This window comes from Moschus berezovskii, chromosome 4 (assembly GCF_049115385.1).
Source record: "Moschus berezovskii isolate FMDL1 chromosome 4, NW_MosBer_1.0, whole genome shotgun sequence".
NCBI lineage: Eukaryota > Metazoa > Chordata > Mammalia > Artiodactyla > Moschidae > Moschus > Moschus berezovskii.
The window spans coordinates 62,338,556-62,360,459 of NC_142463.1; the positions used below are offsets into that span (position 1 = coordinate 62,338,556).

A 21,904-nucleotide genomic window follows, 5' to 3' on the forward strand; every position below is an offset into this window, starting at 1 on the left:
GCAATTTGATATGCAAAAAGTTCTATAGATAGAAGATAACTAAAAATATTTTTCAAAAGAAATCAGGGGTATATTTTGGGAATCACAAGTTGTTTCTTAAAAGCCACAGTTACATTTAGCAATAAATTATGTTTTTAACTTATTTTGTAGCTGTCATTTCCAAGTCAGTGCCATGTGCAGATATATCTGTTTTATGCAAAAAAGAAAAAAAAGAAAAATTTTTTAAAACCACTCTTCTTCCATTGTAGCTAGTACGTTAGGTTTTAGAAGTAGGATGACTTGAACCTTCCTAAACTCAATGAAAATGTAATAATTTTCCACGCCCCAAATCCACCCCTGGGAGAAATTAGATCATATTTGCATAATTAGGTGCAATTATTTGATTCATTGTTTTGGTGAATGAGATTTTTTATACAATGGAAAGATTCTAATTTTAAAAATTGTTTTTTCTCATTTCCTAAAATAGGCATTTTGAGAGAATTTTACAGCAAAATACAAGTGACAGTTTACATAAAGTAGTAAAATACTATCTTCAGAAACGCACACTAGTATTACATAAAAACTAATGTCTGCTTTTCGTGCCTCTTAACACCATTTTGAAATCTCAAAGCAAATGTCAGCAGGCCTCTTGATTAACAGTGTTTTGCCAAGGTACTTCATCAGGGGAATGTATATCTTAAATATCTTACTTAAATAGTAGTTTAATACTACTATATCAGTAGATGATCTTATTAAATTATTTGTGAACCCCTCACTTGAACTTTTAATTTTGTCTTTTTATCATCTTTCTCATCATTCTTATAACTTCTGAAATAAATGCCGATTTGCCAGTTTTTACCTTTTACTGTTTAAACACTCTTTAAATCCTATTTTCTTGTTTCTTTATAGATTCAGATATCAGAGGAATATTGGAAACTCTCCCTTCCCAAAAAAAGAAAGACTAAAAGATTTACTTCTTTTGTAGTTATGTTTTTATCTCAAACTTAACTATGGGAACAATAATAAATTTTGTTAATGCCATTTTATATCTCTGGAATTTTTTTCCTATTTGTTTCTAAAACCCTGAAGTTCTTTTGTAAACAGAAGTCACTGTTTTGTGGGAAGACTATGAAAAAGAATTCTTTTAAGTGTTTCATCATTTAGCAATCTAAAACTTCAAACCACAGCTCAATAAAATAATGTGACTATTATCGATCACTATATAACCATCTGATTTTGAATTACTTTACTTTAGTTTACAGTATGAAATAAGCATTCAGGCATTTAGTTTTGCTCCCAATTTAGAATGAGATTTTTAAGCTGTTTGGGTTTTTTGGTTGTTTTATTTTTAAGTCTTTGTGGCTATTCTTGTGTTAGTCTGTGGTTTTCCCTCTTTCTCTCTACCTTTAGTAGAGAGGATACAAATCTAATAATGTAAATCCTTATGCCTGAAAACAGCCCTTTATCAAAGTCAGTTGTTTTTGAAATTCCATAAATCAATAAATTCACATTCTATATATGTTTTCACTCATTATGTTTAAAGGCTCTGTTAATATCTGGTGGCTTTTTTTTACAATAAGTATTTTGCCCTGTATTCATTTCTAACATTTTTCATTACTTTCAGGTATGTTTTCGGGAACCATATTTTTATTATTAGATTATTATCAAAGTGACCTTCATATAGAACAGAATTAGATATTCTTAGAAACTTGAGAAAATGTTTGCTTCTTCTTTAAAGAAACTAAATAGCTCTCTAGTATACCATAGTAGTGAATATATGTTTCATGACAACCATAGTTGATCTCAAGTCTGTGTTTTTTAAGCAAGTATACTTATGTTTAATATATTTATATATGTAGTACAAATATTCTTACAAGTCAATTTTTTTAATATATTTTCAGTGAAAGAGTTTCTAGCCAAAGCCAAAGAAGACTTTTTAAGAAAATGGGAAAATCCTGCTCCGGTAAGGAACATTTAAAATTTTCTGTGATTTAAAATCTCGCTTTAAGTAAAATCATGATACTTGCCTAAATAACTTACTACTTTGGTTATTTGCTAATTTCCAAGTAGCATCAATAAATATAAGCTGAATATAAGAATTTTGTTATAACATAGGTTTTGATTCATTACTAATTTTATGTATACCTAAATTGGAAAAGGAACTAATTTCCAGTATAATACCCGATGGTACATTTTGATACTAGTTCCAAGTTCCTACAAACTGTTAATAGTTTCTGATAGTAATTTTGATTTATGTCTTTGATAGAATATTTATTATTTTTATTAATTATGACAGTAGGGATCATATTGTATAGTTTCAAATTCTTAATCATAAATACTTGGCTATTGACAACATACCACACAAAGTACACAAAGATTCTTTCATAAATGTTTTGATGGGTTAAGTTCAATATAATTTAAGTACTTTAGATCTTAATTAAGATCTAAAAACTGTATATAAGAAGAACCAAATATACTTGCCAAAAACTTTTTTTGAATCTATTTTTATAAATAATTAATGACCTTTAGTAGCAATTTAAATTTTAAAAACTTTTTTCCTAGCATAAAAATCCTTTTCAAATATTTTTTCACTAAAAAGTACTTAATTCTAGATAAAATGTTGTTTTAAGAAGATGCTGTCATTTCCAAGATGTAGAGCATGAGCCATAATTTAAAACACAGTCACTCTGATGATTGAAAGAAGTTAGACATTGTCTAATTTGAAACATTAAGGGAGGTGAGGAAGATGTCATATTTGTATGAAAAGCAATGACTGGCAAAAAGATATATTCTGTTGTCTATTAATAATGTTTATTTTCATTTTAATTTGGGAATTTTAGTAAACATTTCAATCCATTGTTGATAAAACCAAAAATTAAATATTAATCCATACAATTATTATTCAAACAGAATAATAAGGACTTTTTCTTTCTGTATCGATAACAGAATCTCATGGCAACTTAAAATTATGAGAAATAGGAATGAATACAAGTTTTGTAAATAAAAACTTAGAGTCACTTGCTTTCTCCTTAATGATTTACTAAGAAACTCTGAGCAAAGGCATGGTTTGATTTGCAAAAGATTAAGTCCAACTACAGTGAATTCTAGTAGCAATTCAAATTCCTTACTTATAAAAGAACCATATTGCATCATATATTTCTCAAGCTTAATGCTGTACAGACTGGTCCTTGGAATTATTTTTTCCAAGATTTTCACAAAGATGTTTATAATGAAAACGTATTAAATGAGTCAGCAAGTACTACTTGATGCTATTAAGTGCATAATTTGTTCCCTGTAATCTTCATTCTGTTGTGGCAGCAACAAATTCAGTAGATTGATGCCTCCAATTTTTTGCTTCTATGCTATAGTTAAAGCCAAACAAAGACATTTTGCTTGTAACAAAGCATCTATTCAAGGAGAAAAAGAGACTGATTATTGTTCTGGGATTCCAATTTTTGGTTATCTTTGTGGGACTGAGGAATTCTTTTTACCTTATTGTTGCTTTTTAAGGCAATACAGGGTTATTATCACATCAGAGAGAAAAGTTATTTGGATCTCTCATGCTGTTACTATCTAGTTTATATAAATAAGACAGTGCTTTCTTCAGAGGTTACTGGTGAAATGACTGATCCTCAGCTTATCTATTCATTGCAATGTTTTTGCAAATGCCCTGTGTGGCTTCCATGATTGCATACTTCTGGTCACTTTGTAATTATCAAAATATGGATCTAATTTATTATAAGTCCAGTACTATGAATTCATATCAGAATGTGACCTTTTATATTTCAACTGAGGATCTTATTTCCTCACATTATTATTACTCTTTGTTTATGATGAAAGTCTCTCCTCAAATGTAAGATCCTTTCTTATTCAAAGGGAAAAACAGAATCAATAAACTGGAATTTCTGTAGTCTTTTTGTATTGTTTTTAAATGGATTGTTATAAATTATCTATTCTGATAATACATTATTAAGTCTATTATAGTTGTCATATTCTTCTTATGAATATTTCTAATTATAAAGTTTATTTTTTCCTGTATATTTAGAATAATGCTGGGCTGGAGGATTTTGAAAGGAAAAAAACCCTTGGAACAGGCTCATTTGGAAGAGTCATGTTGGTGAAACACAAAGCCACTGAACAGTATTATGCCATGAAGATCTTAGATAAGCAGAAGGTTAGTGTATTCATTAGTCTGGTTTGCTTTTGGAATTTAAAAAAAATTTTTTTAATTTTAAATTGAAATACAGTGCTGTTACAATGTTGTGTTAATTTCAGGTATACAACATAGTGATTCAGTTTTATATGTTATATATATATTTTTTTATTTTTTAGATTCTTTTCCATTACAGGTTATTACAAGATAGTGAGTATAGTTTCTTGTACTATACAGGTTCTTGTTGGTAATCTATTTTATACTTATTAGTGTGTATTTTTTAATCCCAAACTCCCAGTTTATCCCCCAGCTTTCCCCATTGGTAACCATAAGTTTGTTTTCTCTTTGGTTTCTATATCTGTGAGCCTATTTCTGTTTTGTAAATAAATTCATTTGTATTATGTTTTTAGATTTCACAAGTAAATGATATAATGTGATATTTGTCTTTCTCTATCTTGCCTACTTCACTTAGTATAATAACCTCTAGGCAGAACATAGGCAGAACACTCTTTAAAATAAATTACATTAATATTTTTTGGCTCCATCTGTTGGAGTATTGGAAATAAAGACAAAAATAAACAAATGGGACTTATTTAAAGCCTTTGTACAGCAAAGGAAACCATAAACAAAATAAAAAGACAACGTACAGAGTGGTAGAAAATATTTGCAAATGATGTTTGACTGCCAAAAGATTAATTTCCAAAATATACAAATAGCTTATACAGCTCAATATATATATTAAAAAAATCCTATCAAAAATGGGTGGAAATGTAAATAGATATTTCTCAAAAGAAGACATACAGATGGCCAATAGGCATGTGAAAGGATACCCAGTATTTATAATTACATATTAGAGAAATGCAAATAAAAACTGCAATGAGGTATCACCTCACACTGGTCAGAACGACCATAATCAAAAGTCTACAAATAATAAATGCTAGAGATTATGTGGAGAAAAAGAATCCTGCTACATTGTTGATGCAGCTATTATGTGTAGAGCAGTATTCAGTTCAGTCTCTCAGTCGTGTCCGACTCTTTGCGACCCCAGGCCTCCCTGTCCATCACCAACTCCCGGAGTTCATTCAAACTCATGTCCATCGTGTCGGTGATGCCATCCAGACATCTCAAGTTTCCTTAAAAAACTAAAAATGGAGATTCCATATGATCCTGCAATCCTACTTCTGGGTATATATCCCGAGGAAACCATAATTTGAAAAGGCAGATGCACCCCAATGTTCTTTGCAGCACTATTTACAGTAGCCAAGAAATGGAAGCAACCTAAATGCCCATCAGCAGATGAACAGATAAAGATGTGGTGTATATGTACATGATGGGATATTTACTCAGCCATAAAAGTAATGAAATAATGCCATTTGCAGCATTTAAGTCTAGGATGGACCTAGAGATTATCATACTAGTGAAATAAGTCAAACTGAGAAAAAAATATTATGTGATATTGTTTATATATAGAATCTAAAGCAATGATATTAGTGTATTCATTGTTATTTACCTGAAGAGTAAATTTCAATTTTATCAGCTGAATTATTAAACATATGCAATAGAATGACTTACATTGACACCAGGCTTCAACAGTATGTGAACCATGAACTTCCAGATATTCAAACTGGCTTTAGAAAAGGCAGAGGAACCAGAGATCAAATTGCCAACATTCATTGGATCATCAAAAAAGCAAGACAGTTCCAGAAAAATATCTACTTCTGCTTTAGTGACTAAAGCCAAAGCCTCTGACTGTGTGGATCACAACAAACTGGAAAATTCTTAAAGAGATGGTTATACCTGACCACCTTACATGACTCCTGAGAAACCTGTATGCAGGTCAAGAAGCAACAATTAGAACTGGACATGGAACAACAGGCTGTTTCCAAATCGGGAAAGGAGTACGTCAAAGCTGTATATTGTCACTCTGCTTATTTAACTTATATGCAGAGTACATCACGAGAAACGCTGAGCTGGAGGAAGCACAAGCTGGAATCATTATTGCAGGGAGAAATATGAATAATCTCAGATATGCAGATGACACCACCCTTATGGCATAAAGTGAAGAAGAACTAAAGAGCCTCTTGATGAAAGAGGAGAGTGAAAAAGTTGATTAAAACTCAACATCCAGAAAACTAAGATCATGGCATCTGGTCCCATCACTTCATGGCAAATAGATGGGGAAACAGTAGAAACAGTGACGGGCTTTATTTTGAGGGGCTCCAAAATCACTGCAGATGGTGACTGCAGCCATGAAATTAAAAGACACTTGCTCCTTGGAAGAAAAGTTATGGCCAACCTAGACAGCATATTAAAAAGCAGAGACATTACTTTGCCGACAAAGGTCCATCTAGTCAAAGCTATGATTTTTCCAGTAGTCGTGTATGGATGTGAGAGTTGGACTAAAAAGAAAGCTGAGTACCGAAGAATTGTTGCTTTTGAACTGTGGTGCTGGAGAAGACTCTTGAGAGTCCCTTGAACTGCAAGGAAATCCAACCAGTCCATCCTAAAGGAAAACAGTCCTGAATATTCATTGGAAGGATTGATGCTGAAGCTGAAACTCCGATACTCTGGCCACCTATGCAAAGAACTGACTCATTTGAAAGGACCCTGATGCTGGGAACGATTGAAGGTAGGAGGAGAAGGGGTCGACAGAGGATGAGATGGTTGGATGGAATCACCGACTCAACGGACATGAGTTTGAGTAAGCTCCGGGAGTTGGTGATGGACAGGGAGGCCTGGCGTGCTACATTCCACGGGGTCACAAAGAGTCGGACACAACTGAGTGACTGAACTGAACTGACACCTTCAGATGCTTTTATTGTCACATTTAATTTGCATTCCTATTTATTGTGACTATATGATATACAAAGGTAATAGTTTTAGCGTATGGGGATTGTATTGCTGATCCTGTTCACACTGTTCACTGAACTCAGGGTAGGCAAGGCTTGAACTAAGGCTGGAAGAAGACATGAGGAGCTGTAAGAATTGCAGACATATTTATTCTCTCCTGGCTCACACAGCACCCGTAACACAGCCTCTCCTCTGGCTGACGCAGCAATCATAGCAGCAGCCACAACATAACCATAATGTAGCCAGAACATAATCTCATATAGCATAATCATGATGCTACCCCAGTGTAGCCCCAAAGCAGCATCAGCCAGGGCTTTCATGTGAAGCTCATACAGCCATACTGCACAAAATTGCCGGTGACCAAGCAAATATCTTATAACATGCGTGAGCAGTGCTATAAGTGATCTCAGCGGTTACTTAATGGTGCAAAGTCATTGTTTACAGATCATAGGGCAAGAGGGCTAGAGACCATGGGGTGAGAGAGCCTGACTGGTGCCATCTTGTTAATTTCCCCACGGGGATACATTATTATTTCAATAATAATTTATACATAATAGGCTTGTATATATTTTCTAACAAAATACTGAATTCTGTATGTAAAGAACAAGCATCTCCATTACATTTTGTCTTGTGGAGAAATTCAGGGACCAATTACTTGATCCTTAGATTGAGGTAACAGAAATTTAGTGATTTATTTTGTGACTTATTTTAATTGACAGTTGAAGCCTTGTTGTTTAAAATGATTGTTTAATTTACAATGTAAGTTAGGCAGGGAAAAATGTGAAAACCTGCATACTGTAACAAATATCAAATCTTTATATTGTACACCTCAAACTAATAATGTTATATATCAGTTATTGCTAAAAAATTAATTAAAAATAAAATTTATATATAATATATTGCTACTACCTAATGAATTAGAGGGCTTCCCAGGTGGCTTAAGTGGCAAAGAATCTGCCTGAGATGCAGGAGATGTTGGTTCGATCCCTAGTACAGGAATATCCCCTGGAGTAGGAAGTAGCAACCCTCTGCAGTATTACTGCCTGGAAAATTCCATGGACAGAGGCTGGTGGGCCACAGTCCATGGGATTGCAAAGAGTTGGACATGACTGAGCACACACAAATGAATCAGAGTATCTGAATTATTCTTGCTTTAAATATTAAGCTTCTGTTTTTCTAGTAATCATGATTGAAGGAAAGTAAAAGAAAAATGGCAAATCTTGATTTGTTATCTTACAGACATTGTGTACCCAAGAATGACATTTTGGCTTATTGGAGTATAGATAGGAAAATGTGGAGGAAATAGTACTTAGCTAGTAATCAGGGTTATAGATGGTGGATAAAACTAGTAGTATTCAATAGAAATACAATGTGAGGCACATATGTCATTTTAAGTTTTTTAGTAGATCCATTTTTTAAAAAGTAAAAATTAATCTTAATAGAACTTTATTTAGCTCGAGGTATCTAAAATACTATCATTGCCATATGTAATTAACATAAAAATTACTAAGGTGTTTCGTATTCTTTTTTTCATATCAAGTTCCAAAATCTGATGTTTATTTTACACTAACAGTACATTTCTCTTCAACGTGGCACCTTTCAAGTGTTAAATAACCTCATGTGGCTAGTGGCTACCATGTTGGACAGCACATCGTTAGACTGGTTTGAGGTTTCCGTCCAACCTCTACTTTAAAACGAAACTAACCTCTAACATGAAAAGGAATAGTGACTTAGTCTCTAAAATTAAATACAGTCATACACACATTTGTGCTTCTTTGTCTACTGCCCTCTTTCACGTATCTTTTCTAGCTATGCTTCTTGAAAAAATAATCTCCCTGCCAACTAACCCACTTCCTTTTAATCTTTAACCCACAACAATTTATCTGCCTCCTTGTTTATCTCCTACTTCTTGCTACTTTACTGAAATAACACTACCATGGGTCACCAGTCCAATGACTTAATCACCAAGTCCAGTGGTTTAGAGCCTATGACTGTACAGACTGCTCTCTTAAAACTGTCTTGTCCCTGGACTTCTGGAACCCCATGCTCCTGATTATACTGTTTTCTCTCTGGGCTCTTCTTTTTCATGTGCTTTTTCATATTTTGCTCTATTTTTTTTCTTCTGTCTTATCTGTAAAGATTGCTAATCTCAATCTCTGGACTATCCACTCTTCCTGTTTCATGTTCCATATGCTTTCCCTGTGTACTCTTTTCCAAGCTTCAATTCATCCTTGAACTTTCTGCTCCTGATTTGTACAGTCTGAGCACGGAGCTCTTAGAGATCCATCTCAACTAGTTCTTAACCTAATTATCTAGATGAGATAATTGGATCTGAGAAAGGACAAGTGACCTGCATACTTGTATTGCTAGCACAACAACAAAATGTTTCAAATCTGTTTGTTTGAAGCATAATAGACCTAAAATACTATATTAGTTACAGGTGTACAACATGATTTGATATTTGTATACATTATAAAATGATCACTACAATAAATCTAATTACCATCTGTCACTGCACAGAGTTGCCATAATATTATTGATTATAGGTGGCTCAGTGGTAAAGAATCCACCTGCCAGTGCAGGAGATGCAGGTTCAATCCCTGGCTCAGAAAGATCCCCTGGAGGAGGAAATGATAACCCGCTCCAGTATTATTGCCTGGAAAATCCCGTGGACAGAGGAGCCTGATGGGCTACAGTCCATGGGGTCACAAAGATCTCCCACGATCGACCCACTGAGCACAGCACAATGAGCACATGTTCCCTATGGTGCATTTTATCCCTGTGATTCATTTATTTTGTAACTCTTTCTTTTGTAAGCTCTTAAAAGTTTGTATCTCTTAATCTCCCTTACCTGTATCACTCATCCATCAAACCCCCTCCACTCTGAGTTCTTTGTATCTATGAGTCTGTTTCTGTTTCGTTATGTTTGTTCATTTGTTTTTTAGATTCAACATATAAGAGACATCATAATGGTATTTTTGTCTGTCTGACTTATTTTACTTAGCGTAATACCCTCATACTCTCAAAGTCCACCTGTGTTCTCACCAATGGCAAGATTTCCTTCTTTTTTTATGGCTGCTGCTGCTGCTAAGTCACTTCAGTCATGTCCGACTCTGTGTGACCCCATAGATGGCAGCCCACCAGGCTCCCCCGTCCCTGGCAAGAACACTGGAGTGGGTTACCATTTCCTTCTCCTGAGTCAATCCCATTTTATTCCATCTTCTTTAACAGTCCATCTATTAATGGATACTTAGGTTACTTCCATATTTTGGCTATTATAAATAACACTGCAGTTAGCATAGAGGTGCATATATCTTTTTGAATTAGTGTTTTTGTGTTCTGTAGAAAAATACTTTGAAGTGAAATTGCTGGATCATGTAATAGTTCTAATTTTTTGAGGAACCCCATTACTGTTTTCCATAGTGACTTTACCAATTTATCTTCCCACCAACAGTACAGGAGGGTTCCATTTTCTCCACGTCCTTGCCAACAGTTGTTATTTGTGTCTTTTTGATAATAGCCATTCTAATAAGTATATGGTGTTAGCTCATTGTGATTGTGATTTGCATTTCCCTGATAATTACTGACGTTGAACATTTTTTCATGTGCCTGTTGACCTTCTGTATGTCATCTTTGGAAAAATGTCTTTTTGAGTCCTCTGCCCATTTTTCAATCTGGTTGTTTTTTGATATTCAGTTGTATGAGTTTTTTGTATATTTTAGATATTAACCCTTTATCAGATAATTGCAGATATTTTTCTCATCTAGTTGGCTGTTTTGTTCATAGCTTCCTTTACTGTGCAGCAGTTTTTCAGTTTGATGTAGTCCCATATGTTTATTTTTGTTTTGCTTCTCTTGCTTGAGGAGACATATCCAAAAAAATACTGCTAAGACAAGTATAAAGAGCATACTTTCTGTGTTTTCTTCTAGGTGTTTTATAGTTTCAGGTCTTAAAATAGTCTTTAATCTATTTTGAGTTTATTTTTGTATATGGTGTGAGAAAATAATCCAGTTTGATTCTTTTGCTTAATAGATGTTCAGTTTTCCCAACAGTATTTATTGAAGAGACTTTCTTTTTCCTCATTGTAGATTCCTGCCTTGTTCATTGGTAGATTAATTGACCATATAAGTATGGGTTTATTTCTGAGCTTTCTATTCTGTTTCATTGATCTATTTGTCTTTCTTTATACCAGTACCATACTGCTTTGTTTACTGTAGCTTTGTAGTATACTTTGAAATCAGGAAGCATACCTGCAGCTTTGTTCTTCTTTCGCAAGATTGTTTTGGCTATTCAGCATTGTGTTTACAAATAAATTTTAGAATTATTTATTCTAGTTCTGTGAAAAACACCACTGGTATTTTGATAAGAGATTGCATTGAATCTGTAAATTACTGTGGGTAGTATGGCCATTTTAACAATATTAAGTCTTCCTATCCATGAGCACAGTGTGTCTTCCCATTTGTTTGTGTTATTTGTAATTTATTTCATCAATGTGTTTTCATTTTCCAAATACAGGTTTTTATCTTCTTGGTTAGATTTATCTGGTTTTTTTACTTTTTTTGATGCAATTGTAAGTGGGACTGTTTTAATTTCTCTTTGTGATAGTTTGTTTTTAGTGTATTAAAACACAAAATATTCTTATATATTTTATATTGTGAAACCTTAGTGAAATAATTTATTAGTTTTAATAGGTCTTTTGTGGCAACTAAAAACATTAAATGTTTAGCAGGGGGAAGTAAAAATGTGGGATTGTTAGAATGCATTAAAATTTAAGAAATGATCGATTTAAATAACCATATATAGATAGATAGATATGGATTGCTATATATAAACCTACTTGTATCCACAAACCAAAAATCTATAATACATACACATGAAAAAGAGGAAAGAATTCAAACATAACATTAAAGATAGACATCAAATCACAAGGGAAGTGAGCAAAAGAAGAAAGGAACAAAATAAAACCTGAAAACAGTTACCCAAATGGCAATAAGTACATACCTATCAATAATTACTTTAAGTGTAAATGGACTAAAAGCTGAATGGATTAAAAGAGAAAACAAAACCTATGTATATGTTTCCTATAAGAGACTCACTATAAATCTAAAGATACACACAGACTGTAGGTGAAGGGATGGTTAAAAAAAAATATGCCATGGAAATGAAAAGAAAGCTGGAATAGGAATACTTATATTAAGACAAAATAGACTATAAAACAATGACTATAATAAGAGGCAAAGAGGGAATTACATAATGATAAAGGGGGTTAATCCAACAAGTAGTAATGACAATTATAAATGTATATGCACCTACCATAGGAGTGGAGAAGGAAATGGCAACCCACTCCAGTATTCTTACCTGGGAAATCCCTTGGACAGAGGAGCCTAGTGGGCTGCAGTCCATGGGGTTGCAAAGAGTCAGACACGACTGAGTGACTGAGCAACCATAGGAGCAGCCAAATACATATAGCAAATATTAACAAACATAAGGGAAGAAATTGATTGTAACCTATTAATAGTAGGGGACTTTAATATCTCACTTATATCACTCAATGGATTAAGACAGAATCAATAAAGAAACACTGGTGTGAACTGATACATTATACTAGATGAATTTAATACCTATATATCAAAAATTCTACCCCAAAGTAACAGAATACACATTCTTTTCAAGCGCACATGGAAATTCTCCAGGATAGGTTAATGCTAGGCTACAAAACAAATCTTAATAAATATAAGAATTTGAAATCATATCAAGCACCTTTTCTGACTACAATTATATGAAATGAGAAATCAACTACAAAAAAAAAGTGCAAAAAACACAAACAACATGGAAGCTAAACAGAGTGCTACTAAACAACCACTGGGTCACTGAAGAAATCAAAGTGGAAATGAGAAAATACCTGGAAACAATGAAAATGAAGCACAGTGATCCAGAGTCTGTGGGACACAGCAGAAGCATTTCCAAGAAGGAAGTTTATAATGATACAAGCCTGCCTCAGGAAACAAGAAAAAAAAATTCAGACAAACTAAAGGAAGTAGAAAAAGAAAAATAAGCAAATCACAAACTTAGTAGAAGGAAAGAAATCATAAAGATCAGAACAGAAATAAATGATATAGAGACTAAAAAAGACCACAGTAGAAAAGATTACTGAAACCAAGAGCTGGTTCTTTAAAAGATAAGTAAAATTAATAAGAACCTTTAACCAGGCTCGCGGAGAAGGCAATGGCAAGCCACTCCAGTACTATTGCCTAGAAAATCCCATGGATGGAGGAGCCTGGTAGGCTGCAGTCCATGTGGTCGCTAAGGGTCGGACACGACTGAGCGACTTCACTTTCACTTTTCACTTTCCACTTTCACACATTGGAGAAGGAAATGGCAACCCACTCCAGTGTTCTTGCCTGGAGAATCCCAGGGACGGGGGAGCCTGGTGGGCTTCCGTCTAGGGGGTCACACCGAGTCGGACACGACTGAAGTGACTTAGCAGCAGGAGCAGCAACCAGGCTCATCAAGTAAAAAAGAGAGAAGTGAAAGTGAAGTCGCTCAGTCCTGTCCGACTCTTTGTGACCCCATGAACTGTAGCCTACCAGGCTTCTCTGTTCGTCGGATTTTCCAGGCATGGGTACTGGAGTGGGTTGCCATTTCCTTCTCCAGGAGATCTTCCCAACCCAGGGATTGAACCCAGGTCTCCCTCATTGTAGGCAGACGCTTTACGGTCTGAGGCACCAGAGGACTCAAATAAAATCAGAAATGAAAAAGGAGAAGTTATAGCTGACACCACAGAAATAGAGAGTATCACAAGAGATTGCTATGCTAATAAAATGGACAAACTAGACAAAATGGATATTTCCTAGAAAAGTACACTCTCTCAAGCTTGAAATAGGAAGACAGAAAATATGAACATACCAATTACCAGTAATGAATCAGTAAAAAAAAAAAACAACTTCCAACAAACAAAAGTTCAGGACCAAATGCCTTTACAGATGAATTCTACCAAATATTTAAGTAAGAGTTTTTATCCATCCTTCTCACACTATTCCAAAAAATTGCAGAGGAGGGAATGCTTGTGACTTCTTTGAATGAGGCCAGCATCACCCTGATATCAAAACCAGTGAAACTACTCTGTATATTATAATGGTGTGTACATGTCATTACACATTTGTTCAAACCCATAGAATGTACAACACCAAGAGTGAACCCTGATCAATGGGTCAGTATAGGTTCACTGATTGTAGCAAATGTCCACTCTGGTGAAGAATGTTGATAATAGGGGAGGCTAGGCATGTGTGGGCGGAGAAGGCAATGGCATCCCGCTCCAGTACTCTTGCCTGGAGAATCCCTTGGACAGAGGAGCCTGGTAGGCTGCAGTCCATGGGGTCACTAAGAGTCGGACATGACTGAGCAACTTCACTTTCACTTTTCCCTTTCATGCATTGGAGAAGGAAATGGCAACCCACTCCAGTGTTCTTGCCTGGAGAATCCCAGGGACGGTGGAGCCTGTTGGGCTGCTGTCTGTGGGGTCGCACAGAGTCGGACACGACTGACGTGACTTAGCAGCAGCAGCAGGCATGTTTGGGAGCAAAAGATATATGGGAATCTTGTACTTTGTGTTTGATTCTGCTGTGAACCTGAAACTGCTTTAAAAATAAAAATAAAAGCAGTCTATGAATAAAAAGTAAACATATCTACAATAATTCTCCAGCTAATGTTATATAATTTATTGTAATAAGTATGGACTAATAGTGATTCAGCCACTTCATGTTTTCAGGTAGAAAAAACCAACAAGTTGCAATATCTCCAGTGTCACAAAGCTGGTTGAATAGAAGGTCTAGATTAAAACACAGGTCTTCTGACTCTCAGTCAATTATTCTTTACTCAGCATTATTTTTATACTATAATTTTATATCCTAATAATGGACAGTGTCTTTGATTACCTTTTTTTATACAAAGATTTTAAAGAATTTTTTATTTTTGGCTGTGCTAGGTCTTTGTTGCTGCACTCAGGCTTTCTCTAACTGTAGTGTTTGGGGCCTACTATCTAGTTGTGCAGAGAAGGCAATGGCAAGCCACTCCAGTACTATTGCCTAAAAATCCCATGGATGGAGGAGCCGCATAGGCTGCAGTCCGTGGGGTTGCTAAGGGTCGGACACGACTGAGCGACTTCACTTTCACTTTTCACTTTCACACATTGGAGAAGGAAATGGCAACCCACTCCAGTATTCTTGCCTGGAGAATCCCAGGGATGGGGGAGCCTGGTGGGGTCACACAGAGTCGGACACGACTGAAGTGATTTAGCAGCAGCAGCAGCAGCAGCAGTCTAGTTGTGATGTATGTGTTTCCCGTTGTGGTGACTTCTCATTTCGGAACACAGACTCTAGAGTGTGGCACATGTGATTAGTTGCTCCCAGGCACGTGCAGTCTTCCTGGACCAGGAATCATAGTGTGTCTCCTGCATTGCAAGGCAGATTCTTAACCACTGGACCACCAGGGAAGCCCTTTAATTACCTTTCTTATTAATGGTCAACTTTTTGAATTCTGTGACTCCCCCACACTGAAAACAAGCCTCTATCAAGAAAAAATGCCACTGCCTAATGACATACATATACAAGACAATTTATGTTTCCCCTAAAGTCACCTTGTCTTAAATTCAGAATAGAACCTCTTGTGATATAAAATCACAGTGTTCATGAGGTCAAGATAAGTTGTTTTCCCTGCTGTGTACCTGATTAAACTATCCAGTGGAATTGATCAACTGATCAATCCTAAATGACCTATTTGTTATAAAGACAGTCATTTTTGTCCATATTTTGTGGCTTTGCAAATTGAAGTTTTAGAATTTGTTCTTGTATTTATTCAAATATAATGATATTAACAGATTGTTCATTTTTACCCACTTTTTAAAAATCATTGACTTTTCCTTAATCTTTAATTTTCTTGCTTATCTTCTCAAGATTTAAAATCAATACCTACTTATTACAGTTATTTGTGCCAGTTCTTTTAGTGGCCAATAAGTCATTAAGACCCAAGTATTACCTCTTTCTTCATAGCTCTTGCTTCTTGACTGAAAATTATATTTGACATTCTGAAGACTAAATTTTAAACCTGTTAAGTGTTTCATTTGAATCTGATAATTCTCATTGGTGGTTATTATTATTACTATCTGTATCTAAATTGGCAATCCTGCTTATGCAAGTTCATTATTACATGGAAACTTTTTTCTTTTAAAATTATAGCAACTTTTCCTGAAACCCCCTCCCACCTCCCTCCCCATCCCATCCTTCTGAGTTGTCCCAGACCTGTATTCATGTCGATATATGGCAAAACCACCACAATGTTGTAATTAGTCTCCAATTAAAATAAATTAATTAATTTCTAAAATTATAGCAACTTTTAAATTTTCTTCAGATATATTAAATATATCTTTTCCTCTCAATTACAGGTTGTTAAACTGAAGCAAATAGAGCATACTTTGAATGAGAAAAGAATATTACAGGCAGTGAATTTTCCTTTTCTTGTTCGACTGGAATATGCTTTTAAGGTAAATTTTACTTCTCTCCAAATAAAACATTTTCAACTTCACACTTTTTACAATATGAAGCTATAATAGTATTCTAATCTAGATGATAAAGCTGGAAAATATGGATAAAAAAGTAATATATTTAGATTTTATATAAGTCCTGTTGTGCTTAAAAACTTAGCTGACATTTGAAAAGGTTTTGATTGTTCTTGAGGAAATTGGTAAAGATAATGTGTAATTTTTCATGAAATGGTATTATAAGATCAAGTATTTCAGTTTATTAAAATTCATGGTGACATCTTATTAAGCGTATCTTGCACTCATACAAATGGATACACCCACATAGCTTCTCCTCTTGAACCTTTTCTGCTACAGTCTCACCCTCTTCTACTTGTAGTTTGTGTTCTAACCTCTTCATTTATTTGAAGCAAAATAGTCTTTGGCCCTCTGCTCAAGCACCTTATAAAGTTGCAAAAGATTTATTCTTTAAGTTGACAGCTTTTCAGCTATTTGGAATGATACTTGGCATCTCTCTACCAGTGGATTAATATGAAACATTTTAACCTTTCTCCTTTGTCCTCTTTTATTCGTTAAATCAAATGAAGACCTGTATATTTAGAATGATGTTCAAAATTATTAATCTCTCTGACCTTATTTAGTGCATAAAATGTAAATATTCTTTTTCAAATTATTTTAAACTTTTGCTTACACTGTTGCATTAAGTCATTACCACAGTCTTTAATTGTTCAAGAGTTAAGTATTTCCTGTAAGAGCAGGAACAGCAAAAATCCCAGACCAATCAGTGGCAAGAGTACCAGGAAACAAAAATAAGTGCCACGGTGTAGAAAAGTTAGAGAATGTTCCATTTATTCTCTATTTCCTGATGGTAGTAATCTATCCGATTTTTTAATTTGTCTTTTTCTAGTTGCACATGGTGTCATCTTAAAATATTTTCATGAGAAATAATCTAGGTGTCACAGTTTTGGTTTACTTATTCTTTTTGCTTGTTCATAGGATAACTCTAATTTATACATGGTTATGGAATATGTTCCTGGTGGTGAAATGTTTTCACATCTAAGAAGAATTGGAAGGTTCAGGTAACTAATGCTTTATGCTTCTCAAATACTTACATGCTATGTGTTTGTTTTCAACCAAATAAGTTTTTGTCAATGCTAAAAATTTATTTCATTTAAATTAGTAATATTTTAGCTATACAAACATTACTGAGTTTTAAAAGTTAACAAAAACACCATCATAGCGGTGTAAATAGTCTAGCATTAGTAGGTGTCATGAGGGCCCATTATTTGAAGAATTTCCAGATACTGTAAAAAATTAATTGAATTTAAACTAGGATTTAATGAATAAATATTAGTAATATATCTCTGAGGAAGAGGCTTATGTAAGTATGAAGAAAGTAAGAAATATATTAATAAATATATAGAAAAGATAATCAGTGTCATGGTGGTAAAATTATGAAAGTTCGTTTTGCACAAATTTATTCTAATGTTGCCATGTTGAGTTTTAAACGTATGTATGTAACTTATACATATCTATATTTATAAATATGTAACAAACATATGTATGTACATAAACATATGTATGTTTTAATGTAATTTTTTTAAAAAGTAGTAACTTATATTAAGTTATTGCTAATAAGAACACACAGTTATTAAAATAGTTTTTAGATTCTGTTAGCTTTACCTGTGCCTAATACTTTGTAAGCTCCAGTTCCAGTTCAGTCGCTCAGTCGTGTCCGACTCTCCGCGACCCCATGAATCACAGCACGCCAGGCCTCCCTGTCCATCACCAACTCCCGGAGTTCACTCAAACTCATGTCCACAGAGTCGGTGATGCCATCCAGCCATCTCATTCTCTGTCGTCCCCTTCTCCTCCCGCCCCCAACCTTTCCCAGCATCAGAGTCTTTTCCAGTGAGTCAACTCGTAAGCTCCTACTATTCATTAATAATCACTTTTAGAATTAGGCTAAAACAAAGAGCAAGTTCAACTTCATTCAATATACTGTATATTGATATAATTAAAACATCAGTATGAATTCAGATGACTGAAGATGATAATTCAATTGATATTATAAAAATATGAATTGAGATTACCATGCAATTATATTCATATAGGCCAATATGAGAGTTATTTTAGTTTCCTGAGGCCTAAACCACAATTCATTTATTAACCTAATGTATAGGGAATCCAATACGTGACTAGCACTGAGCTAATGCAGAGTAACTTCTATTTAATGATTTTTGCTTTAACTCCCTATTATCCTGTCTTACATTCCTTGTCCTGGCAGTCCAGAATTACCCTGTGATAATTTAAAATTTAACACCAAATTACCATACATAAGCCTGTCTTCAAAAAATATTTTATCCATTTTCTGTGACTACTTCCTTTCTTTGCAACTCCCCACACTCTTCTTTCTTTAATACTTGATACTAAGAGGAAAGCAAGTGGTTGGCATAATTTACACTGAGACACTATCTTTCTAACCTTTCACACATTATTTATACACTTGAAAGGTTATTAACTCCAGCCTTAGAAACTTTGAGACAACAAGAAGACTGAATTATTGTTGAGCATAGCATTAATCAGAATCAATGGAGTCAATACGATTCTCTCCTTAGATAGTAGCTGTCTGGACTTAAAACTGCTACAGCATTAAACTATCCTTATAGAATATTTTGCTCTTACCTTTCAACAATTTGATTAAAGGTCTATGTAATGTTTGTGTGCCTCCAATCAAACATTAATGTGGACATAAATATAAAATTCTGAGTGCATCTTATGTTTATGATGATAAATATAAGATAAAAGTACATCTTATACAAACAGGCATATAAAGAAAATAGGAAGGGACTTCCTAAGTCAAGCGTTTCCAGAATTGGGGATAAATGTTTCAATGACCAGGGTGGATTCTTCCAGTCTCCTTTACAGTATTCTCATTTCTTGTCATAGGACCTGTGTTGTAGCTTGTTACAGTGTTGTAATAGGGCTGAAAATGGAAGGATATTATAAAATATTACCACAGAAAAGTTTTTCTTCTCATACTCATTCATTAATTTAACAAATATTTGCTGAGCACCTGGTATGTATCAGGCTAGGACCTTGGAAATGTAGTACGTGACAAGCAAAAGGAACAGCATATACAGTCTTTTTTTTAGAATTCCTATTTCTGGTGCTACCAAATCAAACTCATACGAACCCTCTTGAGGGAAATTCTATTCATAGTTAAGGTTGTTCATTGAGGACACAAATCTGAAAGTCATTGCAAGATACTAGGAAGATTAGCAGAATTCAAATGAAGATGAACCACAAACTCAAACTGGAAAATCAGTACATCCTTTTGGAATAATATTTAGAATGTGACATCAAGATTATCCTAATCTGTCAGTTAATCTGTGCTTCCCTAGCAGCTCAGTGGTTTCCCTGATAGCTTAGTTGGTAAAGAATCCGCCTGCAATTCAGGAGACCCCGACTCAATCCCTGGGTTGGGAAGATCCCCTGGAGAAGGGAATGGCTACCCACTCCAGTATTCTGGCCTGGAGTATAGTCCATGGGGTTGCAAAGAGTTGGACACAACTGAGCAACTTCACACACATACATCAGTTCGATCCCCAGGTCAGGAAGATCCCCTGGAGGAAGAAATGGTGACCCACACCAGTATTCATGCCTGGAAAACCCCATGAACGGAGAAGCCTGGTGGGCTATAGTCCATGGAGTTGCAAAAGAGTTGGACATGACTGAGTGACTAAACAACAGAAGCAGCAACAAATCAGTTAATCTAATCTATGCATTCAGAATTGTATGTATTTATGTAAATATACAGATTATACCTATGTTTACATATTTGTAGAAACATGCATAGTGAAAGATTTGGAAATTCAAACACCAGGATTGAATCTGGTTCTGAATGAGATTATTGGTATCTTTATTCTTCATTAATATTTTATGGCTTTTTTTCTATAATGAGCATATATCCCTTTTGTAATAGTAACAGCGTGGGTATAATGGCTTAAATCTTCAGATAAAAGCAAAAATTCTTTAAGTACTAGAAATTTATGGGAAAGGTATATGGAGCTTATCAACAACAGCAATGGCCCTGATAGACAATCTTAACTGGTACTTTTCAGTCATTCTTCCGTTCCGTTCCGTCGCTCAGTCGTGTCCGACTCTTTGCGACCCCGTGGACTGTAGCCTACCAGGCTTCTCCATCCATGGGATTCTCCAGGCAAGAATACTGGAGTGGGTTACCGTTTCCTTCTCCATCAGTCATTCTTAGTATCTTCTAATATGGCCAACAGTAATTTAAATTACAATGACAATCTGAGAGTTACAGTTTTCTTTGACATATGCTGCTCACTAAGCATATAAAAGCATTATTTGAAGTTGATGTATAGATTTTAAAATATTTGGAAACTAACTGTGGTTATGGATGTGAGATTTGGACTGTGAAGAAGGCTGATCGCCAAAGAATTGATGCTTTTGAACTGTGGTGTTGGAGAAGACTCTTGAGAATCCCTTGTACTGCAAGGAGATCCAACCAGTCCATTCTAAAGGAGATCAATCCTGGGTGTTCATTGGAAGGACTGATGCTAAAGCTGAAACTGCAATACTTTGGCCACCTCATGCGAAGAGTTGACTCACTGGAAAAGACTGATGCTGGGAAAGGTTGGGGGCGGGAGGAGAAGGGGATGACAGAGAATGAGATGGCTGGATGGCATCACCGACTCGATGGACATGAGTTTGAGTGAACTCCTGGAGTTGGTGATGGACAGGGAGGCCTGGCGTGCTGTGATTCATGGGGTCGCAGAGAGTCGGACACGACTGAGCGACTGAACTGAACTGAACAAGATTCTTTACATATGTTTAAAAGAAAAAAAGTATCTTTTTGCTCCCAAAATGCCTCTACCTCATGTTATTTTTTGTGTAATCTACTAGTTACTATATGTTAACCCATTTTACCAAAAATCAATGTTTTGTTTCTTCGTAGTGAACCCCATGCACGGTTCTATGCAGCTCAGATAGTGCTAACATTCGAGTACCTCCACTCACTAGACCTCATCTACAGAGATCTAAAACCTGAAAATCTCTTAATTGACCACCAAGGTTATATCCAGGTATGACTTGAACACATTATGTATAATTTATTTGAGAACATACTAGGTAAGAAGTTATATATATATTTAACCACAACTACCAAAATTGGATTTTTTTTTCCTTTGAGGGAGACAGTTCTTCCTAATAGCTTAAATTGAGTTAACAGTTCTGTTGCTATTACAGAGGACCAAAAGTGCCATCAAAGATAGCACCTGTTTATATCTCCTTTAGTTGTGAACTGTGCACAGGTTGTGCACAGGCTCCTGCATAAAGAAAGAATAGCTAAATTTGTGAGT

At 34.9% G+C, this 21,904-nt stretch overlaps 1 protein-coding gene across 2 annotated transcripts in view; it reads left to right on the forward strand.

Moving 5' to 3' along the window:
- The window catches only part of PRKACB (protein kinase cAMP-activated catalytic subunit beta), a 155,796-nt gene that overhangs the window by 100,804 nt on the left and 33,088 nt on the right, over positions 1-21,904 (forward strand). For both annotated transcript variants that reach the window (XM_055401854.2, XM_055401853.2), the window contains exons 2-6: positions 1,881-1,942; positions 4,025-4,153; positions 16,422-16,520; positions 17,514-17,596; positions 21,502-21,628. In XM_055401854.2, the coding sequence (XP_055257829.1) occupies positions 1,881-1,942; positions 4,025-4,153; positions 16,422-16,520; positions 17,514-17,596; positions 21,502-21,628 (500 nt within the window). The remainder of the gene's footprint in view (positions 1-1,880; positions 1,943-4,024; positions 4,154-16,421; positions 16,521-17,513; positions 17,597-21,501; positions 21,629-21,904) is intronic.